The sequence below is a fragment of the Sander lucioperca genome, chromosome 14, assembly GCF_008315115.2.
Source record: "Sander lucioperca isolate FBNREF2018 chromosome 14, SLUC_FBN_1.2, whole genome shotgun sequence".
Classification (NCBI taxonomy): domain Eukaryota; kingdom Metazoa; phylum Chordata; class Actinopteri; order Perciformes; family Percidae; genus Sander; species Sander lucioperca.
The window spans coordinates 1,308,800-1,321,206 of NC_050186.1; the positions used below are offsets into that span (position 1 = coordinate 1,308,800).

General features: G+C 39.7%; 1 protein-coding gene across 1 annotated transcript; it reads left to right on the plus strand.

Annotated features, from left to right (window-relative positions):
- Positions 1-1,171: 1,171 nt before the first annotated feature.
- On the plus strand, positions 1,172-12,319 carry ppp1r26 (protein phosphatase 1, regulatory subunit 26). The gene is made up of 5 exons (XM_031317600.2): positions 1,172-1,529; positions 5,924-9,248; positions 11,666-11,780; positions 11,956-12,041; positions 12,122-12,319. The coding sequence occupies exons 2-5, from the start codon at positions 5,995-5,997 to the stop codon at positions 12,159-12,161; spliced, it is 3,495 nt and encodes a 1,164-aa protein (XP_031173460.1). The 5' UTR covers positions 1,172-1,529; positions 5,924-5,994; the 3' UTR covers positions 12,162-12,319.
- The last annotated feature ends 88 nt before the right edge of the window (positions 12,320-12,407 follow it).

Sequence of the window (12,407 nt, forward strand, 5' to 3'; positions counted from 1 at the left end):
GAGAGAGAAAATTTGTAATATATATATAATATGAGTTCATTCAGGTCCGCTGATGTCTAAATTTGTGACAGTTTGGGGACGCAAATTCAAATGACTTAATTTGTGTAAACAGCTAATGTCAAATGACTGAAGGTAATCTTTTAGCTTTTATACAGTAAAAAGCTACTTTTATACAGTATTTTAAGAGGTTTGCATCACTAGTGACTTAATGTCAAACAGGTAAGCATCACTGTGAATACCTTATCCTGTGGATGAGCCTGTTATCCCTCACCAACAGTTTATTAACGCAATTTCACATCCCTGTATTGGTAAATTCAATTGGTTTTGGATCCACTTTTGTTTTTGTGTTGGTTTTATTGAGGCTAAGGGCTGGCAGGGTCTCTTATGCATTGCCATTTGGTTTTTATTACTGATATGTTGACATTTCCAACAGTAAACAATCTGCCAAAATACCTCTTTGCAATGAGGTGCTTAACCCCTATATAATATGTAGAGCAACATTTAAAACAAAATAGTTATATTGAGTTAAAGTGAGAGACTCATGCAACCTATCATAGACTGTTCTTGAAGATTAATATCTTACAAAATAAAAATTGTGAATCAACAAACCTGACAGACTACAAAAATGTTGTTTTTTGAAGAAATGTAAAGAGTAGCATGTTAGTAAAAGGTTCTCAAATGTTAGGCTTATTGTATAGCTGCTTTTGTAAACCTTGTATAGGCCTATAGTACAAATATTCATTTAAGTAACAGTGGGTGAACCTTAACTGAGAATGAGAACAGAATGCAAAAGATAATCTATTTTCCTGGGTCTTGATTGAAATATCAATGTCTGCATTGTCTGGAATTAAGCATAAAGTGGATACTCTCTATAAAGGTGGTGCTGTTTGGATGTAACCCATAGTCACATCTTGCCTGTTTTAGAAGTATAATACAGAAAATCTCTTAAATAAGCAGTTGTGAAGTCTAATCTGAACAAATCACCACTGAAACATATAGGCTACAATAGGATTGTAGGCTATTCCAACATAGTTTTATTTTTATACTAGGAGTTGTCTAATAATTAGAAATAGACTCTAATTCATCAAACTACTCTGCCGTCGATAAAAACGTTCTAATAATAAGGCGTATGATAGTTCAACTGTGGCATATGGGATAGGCCTAGGCTAGCCTACTATTAAAAGTAAAAGGGTTCCCGGAAAAGCCTGTTTTCGTTTATTAATGCAGCATTGATAGATGTAATAGACATCACTGTGTTTTGTAATGTAATAATATAGAATATAAATGTAAGTCTATATATTTTCCGGGAAAATGCGATGCCATATTTGAAAGGGTCCATGCTTGGCTGGACTCAGGAAGCTTGTCCGCCCGGCAGTTGGTGCGGAGGGGGACTCGACGGCGAGAGCTTCAGGCGGTTAGTGAGCTGGCGACGGACACCGAAGTATCTCAGCGACGGCTTTCCTAACATCTTAAATCAACGCAGCAATGAACACACTTTTACTGTAGCGGTCGTTTTGTGACATGTCCAGGTGAGTTAAACTTGTGGATTGTGTTTTGTGGCTGTAGCTGTGTGGAAAATAGCCAAGGCTAGGAGGGTAAGCTGTGGCTCAATACAAAGGCTTTCTTTGCCGGAGAAAATGCCGGGCTGCAGCAGCCGGGAGGCCCGCCTGTGTCTTTCAAGTCACCGACTAGTCACGGTTATCCCTGCAATGTTTCACACCATCTCGTCTATTTCTCACAAACATGTAACCATACTGTTTTATGTATAAGTGTTAACGCTCAATACTTAAGTTTAGCGGTGTTATCGACCGAATACCGAGGGTTTTGACAACCATGGCCGCGGTACCAAGAAACATGGTTGCTCTGCGGAGTCTCCTAACGCTGCACGCCGGGCATCGATGCAGTCCGTGCCGCTAGAGGGTTACGGGGACAGCCGGGGTTTCTCTGTTGCAACAAGGAAAGCGTCCGGAAGGGAAAGTACACGCAAAACGCTGTTGCTTATGTTTTCCAGAAAATTCTACCCACTAATGTTGGCGTGTCTGTTGAAACTTTCTTTGTACACATGATATGTCAAACAAAGTTGTAAGACTACGCTACGTTTTTAGCTCGTTTTTTTGTGATTCTCGGCGTTTTTTAGCGGGTCGTCTTTGATGACCCATCCTAGTTTCCTGTAGTTATTTGCACTTTTCTACCAGGTTTAGCAGGTTATAATCACTGAGGAGAATGATTACGTGATGAGCATGTTGTCTCTCGGTGTCAGGCTGTAGCCGAGTTGTCCATTCCCCCTGTAGGATGCATACTGAGTTGGAAGGGAGGATACATTTGGCTTAATGTACGTAGGCTAGCAAAGGCTGTTGCATAGCGACTTTTCGATTGGGTAACGTTAAATGTCTTTAAGCATGCCCGTTAATGAAGGTACAATACTAGATGTTACACGGTTTGTCTCTGGAGATGCCTGATAGTCGAGTTCAGGTGCCACATTATCATCCATTATCTACGGAGCCTGGCAGGTACCTGAAGTAACATTGTCGATTTGCGTGAGGTTCATCACTGCAGCTTGTTTGTCAGTCTCCAGCCCTGCTCCTCAGTGAGCTACATGGCCTGCATGTTTTAGGTGTCTCCCTGAGGCAGTAACGTTATCTTTCCAGGAACAATGTTGGGGACAATCAAACAAGCTGAATATGTTTAACTGATACAAATAAATAGCATCATTCTGGTAATACCTTCCAAAAGTAACAAAGTGCATTTGTTCAAGTAGGCCTACCATAAAGAAGTTCAGTTAAAGTTACTTGTACTTTGAGGATTTCCCGTTTAATGTTACTAGTTACTTTGCAGTATAATGTGTATATATATTATAAAATATGGTGCATTGTTTTCCATACATATAAAGTTGTTCAAATAAACTCCACCCTCATTAGCTAAATTATTAACGTTCTATTTACATATTGATGTATCAGTAATAATGATCTAATTATATAATGGTATGACAGAGGGGTGCCATTCATACTGCATAAAAAAGTACTTACTTTTTATAATTCAAGTACCTTTTTATATCTGATAATGTACTTCAACTTTAGTAAGAACTTGAATGCAGGACTTTAATATAATAGTTTTTATAATAATTTTAAATTCTGATATTGCAGCTCTGATTGCATTAAAGATCTGAATACTAATTCCACCAGTGATTTAACTCCAGCAGCTCAGCCTGCTCATGAAGTGACAACTTTCCATATTTACTCTGTATTGCATTACACAGTTGGATATGTGCACACAGTCAAACCTGTCCATCAATGAGAGCTTAAACAACATCCAATGTAGCGTTAAAACTGAATGAGAGAAAGGGTGTTGAGGGGACATGGTTCAAAACGTGATCATTTAACACTTTTTATTTGAGGGAATTGATACAGTAATTAAAGGGGAACTTTGGATCAAAGCGCTGCTGTTAGCCTACCACTGACACCCTGGGTGCTCTTTTAATGAATGGATGGACTAGCCACAACAACCTGTACCTTCAGTTCCTACTCGAATAATATCATAACAGTAACAATTTGGAGGGTGTAAGCAACAAATAGGCCCAATAATATATTAGGATAATGTGTCTGCAAAGTCATCATCACATTTCAGGATGGCGTGGAATACTTTTTTATTTTGTATTATTTGTGCTACAATAAAATGTTTTTAACACTCCAATCACAGCTTCAGGGCAGCACTGAGGCTGGATTACCAAGTGGGCAAATTGGACAACTGCCCTCAGGGCCCAGATCCTCAGGGGCCCTGACAGCCCTATGTTCACTGTGTGGCAATTACTTTGCAGCAATATGATTTATTGCAAATTTGTGTATGCACCATATTTTAATTGATCTAAAGCCCTGTCTTCTAGGGGTGTCAAAATCTACTTTTAATACTTTATTGTTCAGTTGCGATTTTGCTTACCAAGGCTTGATTAAAAGACCATACATTTACTTTTTTAATCTCTCGATTATATTTTTCCCCAGGGTCCACTTGCAGGTTGATCTGGCTATGGGCAGCCCTGGGTTTTTAGGCATGCTCCAAACAATCTGGATCTACCTCAAAGACCTGGGGCTATTTGTTCAGTCTTAATGAAGTCCATTATTCCCCTCAATGTGAAAAAAATGTACCTGAACACCTTCAGTGGTTTTAAAGTCTTCCAGCATCACTGCCTCCTTTTACTTTTACCAGATTTCCAGCAGTGTTCCGTATTGCAGTATAACTGAGAAATCACTTTTATGCACTTGACTTACATTAACTGTCTTAGCAATTATGTGTGATATTTGGTAACTGGGACCAAAACAGGGCAGGCATTGCACATACTGCACACACAGTAATCTCAAATACTCCAGAAATCCATAAAATCGGCCACAAATAAGCACTAAATCCTGCTCCCCTGAACCATAAACAAAATATCCTAGAACCATGCAGCACCATTGCATGATAACAACATACAGCCTGTAATGAAGTACTGCAGAGTGGTCACGAGTTCCTCCACAAGATGGCAGCCTAGCACTGGCATTGCCTATTCTGCTGCATATTCAGGATGTGTAGCTGTTTACAAGGATATGTATTGTGATTGGGTGTCGTCTGTCAGTATTGACCACTCTGATAGACTGTAGGGTAAGTAAAGGGGAGTGAGGAAGAGGAAATGAGCAGATAGTCATAGATTTTGGTGAAAGTTGATGTGCATAGAGGGGAAATATTATCTTCTTGATCCTGATGGTCAAATAGTAGGCAACTGACAAAATGAAATGTTCAGTAACAACTGTACAAATGTACGTTCTGTCAGGGTTAGAGAGAGATCAACAACAGGGACATATATAAAAAAGGTATATTATTATTAATAATAATAATAATACAGTATCAGAGACAATATTAGTAATGTAGCATTTTCTGTAGTACGGAACAAGTAATGTATGCTATTTGTGCTAGATGTAGACCAATATAATCTACATATAGTGCGCCGATTTTAGCTCACTGGAAATATATCGGTATCTGTGTATATGTTGGCTGAAAAGTAGCAAGAAATTACTGTACATAAATGCTGAAAATGTGTTGAGTTAATTTTAAACTTTCTTCTTCCGTTACATAGTTTTGTCCACCAGAGAGCCCTTGCAAGTTTATTTTTCAGCTGTAAAATGTCCCACTTGGAACATATCTTGGTTACAATTCGTTAAAAAAATCTTTATCAAAAATGTTTATGTAAAAAAATATAAACTAAACCTTTGGGATTGCCCCATTTAGGCTGAGTCCTTGACTGCAGCCCTTTGCTGCATGCCATCCCCTCTCTCTTCCACCTTTTCTGTCTACCTGTAGTATTACATAAAAATGCATACAAAAACCCCAAATAAAAAAAAAAATACTAAACTCAATGTCGATATTACTATTCTTAAAAAATCCATTATTGGTAGGGCTTTAATTGGAAGACGTCACCTTGTACTCTGTGAAATTCCGATGGACATTTTCTGCAGTTTTCTGACATTTTATAGAATAAACAAACTAACCAGTTATTTTAAAATGTAAACATTGTTTTCCATTGCATATTCTCTAAATTTGCGTTGGTAGTTGTCAGTAGAAGTAGCCTAGTTAGCTACCTGAAACTATCCTAAAATCTCCCTGAAATAAATTGCCAGTTCAAAGTGTCTCTACATGGTTGGACAAAATGTAAATTTGGAAGTCATTTAGACAATTGTTTTTGTATGGATCAGTTTGCAATACTCGAATGGCATAATGGACTTCATTCACAGCTTTTACAAAATGATCTAGTATGTGGACACAGAACAAACCACAATGTATAACATTAAAATAATTTGATGGATTATTCATACAGAAATTATACACACAGTGGTTTTAATTATCAGTGTAGGTTGACCTGTTGTTCACTGTTGCTCTGTTCTTGTATTCTTCTCAGATTGAACAATGGGATCGTGATCGGAGGCAGCTGCTCTCCAATGGTCGAGGACCTCACCTCACGTCACTAGAATGTACTTGATGAATGTACCGCCTGTCGCAGTGACGCAAACAGAATGGAGAACATGTGGCCCACCTGGAGGCTATAGCCTTCCAATTTGCTTCAATGACTCGGACACTGAGTTGTCCACCAGAGGCACACCTATCTCAGATAAGGTCCAGATGATCATAGAGAGCCTTAGGAGCACCCAATCCTCACTTGAGATGGGCGACGAGATTGAGGGAAATGTGCCAGCAGGACAGGAAGGTCATCCCCAAGTCTGCAAAGTTGCAGTGGGTTCTTATGTTGGAGCCAAGTCCAAAACTAAAGGTGCCACTGAAAACCAACAGGCAGATGTTTCTTCCCCAAACAACCATAAGAGCAGTGACTCAGACAGCGATGATTCTGTGGACAGAGGAATTGAGGAGGCAATACTGGAATACCTGAAGGAAAAGGATGATCACAAACGCAAGGCAGAACCATGCTTCACCACCTTTCTTCAATCATCCAAAATTGCCAGGAAAAGCCCACCTGTCCCTGAGGAGGTTTCCAAACAGAACACTGACAGCAGTGCATTTTTGACTGCCAGTAGTGAGTTTTCAAAAAGTGTGAAAGCTGAGACTCCCACAGCACCAGCTGTTTTACCTATACAAAAGTATATCAAAAGCATCCCTAAATCCCTAAATGACAACACAGTTAAGACATCTGATAAAAGTACAACAACCAAAAGTTTAGTTTTGCCCAGAGAGCAGACAAAGAGCCCCTCTAAAACAATCAGCCTCTTCAACAAAGTAAAGTGCCCGGTCACAGTTAAGGTGGAGGAAGACTCAAATGATTCCAGTAGTGATGACGGCATTGAGGAGGCCATTCAAAGATTCCAATTAGAGAAAAAGGAGCAGCAGAACAAAAGGGAAACGTTCAATCCACCTGCACTCAAAGAGGAGTCCGACTCCACCAGCGATGATGGGATTGAAGAAGCTATCCGCAGCTACCAGCTTGAGCAACTCAAGGAGAAGAGCATCCTGAAGCCATTATTACACAAGCAAAAACCCATTACTAAGTCATTAATACATGCGGTTGGAAGTACGAGCACGGAAAACATGAAGAAACACAGACTGAGAAAGAAAAAGACCAGAGCAGAGAAAGAACTTAAAGTTGTTCAACCTCCTGCTTCGTCCGTTTTCATACCCAAGAATACACTTTCAGAGAGCTTGAAGGGTAAAGGAAATGGTTTGCTTATGTTTAAAGTAGAGGGTTTTAAAGAGCAACCTACCCCTGCTCTTCCGAAGGCTAATACAACTGCAGAGCTCATGTGTGCTGAGGCAATACTGGACATTTCAAAAACTGTTATGCCGGGGGCCTTCCATCATAGTGTTGGCCTTAGCAGTTGTACCCCCACCGAATCGTCCTTGCAATCTTCACCTCCTGACAACTGCCCAGATGAAGAAAGTGATGGCAACTCCATTGATAGTGAAGAAGGGATAGAGCAAGAAATCCGGAGATTTCTTGAGCAGAAGGCCCAAATGCACAAACAGCCACCCACTGCTGCCACTCAAGAGCCTCAAACTATAAATGAACCAGGGAAAGCAAAAGAAGTTGCAACCCAAAAGAAACCTCAAAAATTGTCTTTGACACAGAGAAGAAAACAAAAGGAGGACAATTGTAGCATTTCCAACACGTCAAGGCCAGATAACACTGTTAAAGAAACGGCCCCTAAGCCTTTACCTGAGCATCGAAAAGAATCCTGCCCGTTGGTACTTTCCCAGAAAAGTCAAATGCACCCGATAGCTGGATTATGCAAGACCGAGCAAAGTGAAGACAAAAGCAGCTCACTTGACAGTGATGAGGACCTAGACACCGCTATAAAAGACCTGCTCAAGACAAAAAAGAAGTCAAAGAAGAAAACGAGAGACTTAAAGCGGAAATCGAGGATGAGCCTCAAAGATGAAGAAACACTGCTGGGAAATGCTGTAAAGACCAAAAAGTTGAAGCCGGATCCTATTTCCAAGCGCAATCCTTTGAAAAAAGTAGAAAAGAGTAAGGATGACATAAAAGACAAGTCTGGATCAAGTAAAAAGGGCGTTTCACAACATAAACAAACTAATAAGAGTAAAGAGCATGATGCGCGTGAAGGTGAAACGGCAGCGGGGGGTCTTTACCCCCCGCTGCCGCACAGTACCCAGACTGCTCTTGAGATAAAGGAAGACAGCAGTTCAGTAGACAGCGACGATAGCATTGAGCAAGAAATCAGAAGGTTTCTGGCTGAAAAGGCCAAAGTTTCCACTGCAGAGAAAAGTAAAGACGGAGATGTGTTGAGGAGCGTTACTGTCGTGGCTTGTACCCCACTTCAAGTTGCAGACATTAAACAGGAAAATCAGCTGGCTGAAGTTCCAAAAACAAATATCAGTCCTCTCTCTGGACAGTCTCCTTTGAGTAGTCAGCCTCTTCCAACACCACAGAGTTTGCTGCCAGACATCTCTACCGTTGGTGCACAATCGCATCTGTCCTCAGTCCAGTCCAGGAGCCCCAGTCTTTTGGAGCCAGCAGACGGGGCCGGGGCTGCTAGAACCGAGCAAAGGAGGCCTAGCATTGGTAGGGGTGACGTCCAGGATGTGATCCCTCAGACGGAGAGAGTTCGGCCCGTTTTGAGTCCTAACGTTGCCCTTTCTCGCTCTGAGTCAATGAAGTGGCGCCAGAGCTTTGGACTCCCCACGACCGACCCTAGGACTTTCAGTCGAACCCCATTCCAAATCACCTCATCTAAAATCAGCGAGACTGCATCAGCAACTCCACCATATCAAAGCGGGGGGCCCAAATCACAGACTCCAGTCACTGTTTGGTCCTCTGCAAGGACCAGCAGAGCATCTTTCCCCTGCTCTACAGAGACAGATGTAAATACCACGTTCAGATCCCCTGTTTTGAATATTATGTCTACTGCCAGGACGCATCCAAGGATGTCCTTTGCACGGAGCCTCGTGCCCGCCCACAGGTCTCAGTGTCCTATGAAAGGAGAGACAGAGAGTATGGTGCATATGTCTAAAGACAAGAGTGTGTTTGTCGAACTGGAATCTAATAGGACCAACCATGTCCAGGTTCGAAGCAGGGAAAGGAGCAAGGGAAGAGAGAGCGCAGACTTGCTAAGTGAGAACAAAAGAGAAGGCGAGAGCATGAAGATAGATGATAAAGAAGTGCATCTAGAAAGAACAGAGGAAGAATTTATAGATGAGGCAGATTGTCAGTCAGGCAACAGGAGAAATCCAGAGAAGACGCAGGGCTTTTCCACATTGTAAGTATTTTCTTTGGCCTCTATGTCCCATAGCACCATAATCCAATTTCATATGAGTTAATGTCTTCTCTTATTTTCTTGCCCTGCTGGTAAATAGAATGTAGGTTATGATCAAGCTCATTCATTTATAGGCTTGAAGGGAATGTTTGTTGATACGATAGATTTTTTTGTAATGTGTTTGTACATTTATACTGCTATGTAACACAATGGCACCATCATAGGATCTTTTTTTTTGGCCTCTGAGGTTCATTCATATCATCAAACCTTTGAAAAGCAATACAGGGACATTTTGGTGCAAGAGGCAGACTGCATGAGTTGTACCACCATCAAAATGCAGAATACTTTCTTGCAGAAAATGACATCATCCTAAATATCTTTCATATTTTATGTAAAAAGAAGTGACCAAGAAAAATAACCTCAATGTGACAAAATAAAGATTTAAGGTTAAGACAAAATGCTTAAGATTTGGATGTATCTTTTCAAAGTACGGGAGGGACAACACAATTTAGCAATGTTAATCAGAAAAATACATGCTGATATTATATAATCTTACCGGATCTACCTGTGATATGTGGGTTTACTTTAAGAAGACCTTTTTATGTGCAAAAATTAAAAAGTAATTATTGTTGTGTAATACATTTCCATTACTGCCTTCATTAGGTATCTTAATAAAAGCCAGAAGACAAAACATAGGCTATATTTTATGATTGGATCCATTTACTGTACACCAAAACGTGGTGTACAGTAAATCAAAATGACACATTTTACACAGGTTGTACCATTACTCAAGTGGTTAGACGGAAACAGAAAAGAGACTTGTGCACGCAAAACACTATTAGACCTGAAATTATTGATTAGTCGCCAGAACATTAATCAGCAGCTAACTTGATAATCGATAAATTGTTTTAGTCATTTTTGAAGTAAAAATGCCAAACTGGTTCCAGCTTCCCAAATGGGAGTATTGTCATATATGATAGTAATTAGAATTTATTTGGGTGTTGGACTGTTGGTGAAACAAAACAAGACATTTGAAGACATCCCTTTGGGCTCTGATGAAGATGAATCAGTTGATCAAGAAAATAAGTACTCAATAATGGAAAATAAGCCTTTGTAGCAGCCCTAAATACTATTATTTTACGTTATTGGGAAAATGTCATGTAGAGCTGAGCATTATGGCTAAAATAAAAAAAAGAAATTATAAAATGCAATTTCATTTATCAAAATATATGCAAATTCTCCTAAATGCTACATTTTTAGATTTATAATAAAGACCAGACAGATGCCAACTAATCTAGCATGATACAGTTCATCATGACTTTATCTGCCAAAATGCTACAATGCCAACCATGTATTGTATTTATCACTGTGTCGACAGGCCACTCTCCACTCTCTCCTCCACACGTAGTACCTTCCTACTCAGGTCCAGCAAACAAGAGCCACTCTGTGTCGTTAGCTCCAACTCGAAAACACATCTCTTTACTTCACCCCTCACCTTATCCCTCCCTATCTTACCTCTTTATGCATTTACCTCACACTGCTAAAGCTCTAAATATGGGTTCTTCTAATTACAGAAAATGACCTCACCTCATCTACAGATTGAGGATAGCCTTTCTAACTTTTGCACATAAAGAGTAAAGCCAGGGTGCACTTTTTTCAAACGCATTATATCTTGATCCTTAATAGGCACTGTTTTTGAGCAATTTTAGATCACCATTTAGTATTGGAACAATGCTTTCTCACCTACTATGGCGATATACTACATCTTGATAACAACATATGTTTTTCAGGCACAGTGCTCTTGGCTCATTGTATAGTTTAAACTCATTGATGGAAATCTAAAGCTCAGTTGTTGATGCAAGCCACTATAACAGTCTTGGACTTATTACCTCTATGACTCAAGTGTTGTTCCAGATTCCACAGAAGCCACATATAGTTACTCCTCTCTGTCTTGCTAAACTTGATATTTAGTGTGTTCATTTCTTTGTCATGTCGACGTTTTCTTGAATTTCCTATGTGGGAAAAAAAAAGGCTATTTATTTTCGTTTATCAAAAAAAAAAAATTTACTGAACATGCTGTGCATTGCCAGGTTTTGTAAATATTTTGTAAGAAGTGTTCCTTTTTTTTTTTCTTTTACTCTTTCAGGAAAAAAAAAAAACTTTTGCTGTGTCTTTTAAGTGCATCAGTGTAATAAAGAGTGGAATCCGAGCAACAATGGGTCTTTCTCATTAATAATGTATAATAGTAACACTCATTGCATCACAGTGTCAGTAACACTCCTCATGGTTGAAGTAACACCTACCGTTTTAATTTACAAGGTACATTCACCGGCTTGAAGATGGACTTTGGTATGAATTACTAGAGAATTAAGTAATTACTGGGAATTGGTCTGATCTGTGTCCTGCTCTGCCTTGCCCAGGTCTTTGTCCAGTGCCATTGATCCTGGCATCACCTTCATACCTTGCATAGCTCTTACCACAGAGGAGAGAAGCACGATGTTCAACAGGAGATACCCTGCTAAAAAATTCAATAAGGTACAATTATGTAGAAACATGATTTTTTTGAAGCAGTTTGTTTGCTCCGTTATACAAATAATGTATGTATCCCATTGTTAATTGATGTATCTCTTCATGATGAAAACAGATTATCAGTAACACATCAGCTAAACTCACCAGAGTGTGTGAAATATGTATTACACAATGCTTGCAGGGGTTACCTTCTGACAGTAGGGCTCCATTGCAGAGAAAGACTGTGCAACGTGTCAAAAGAAAGCTTCAGTTCATTCCTGTCAACAGGTACGTGTGTGGTGGGACCAAAATGGTTTTGTCTCCACAGTGAGTGATCAGTCAAATAAAATGATTCTCATCTTTTTCAGGAGAAATGAAGCACCCAGTCACCACAGCATAACAGAGTAAAACTTAATTAAGAAAACGTGCATGTTTGTTTATCTAAGGTTTGCTGTTGGTTTTTATGTTGCAAGCTAGTCGCAATTTTGGATTGTGGCCTCTTTTTTTTTTTTTTCACAGAACATTTATTTTAGGTGGATTTTGGGGGGAAAAAAATGTTTTTGCCCTGTTTTATAATGTTGAGTTAGGTTTACGTGCAGTTTAGTGTCCCAAATTCCGCTATGGCTACACCAACCCGACCTACGAAGCAGCTCG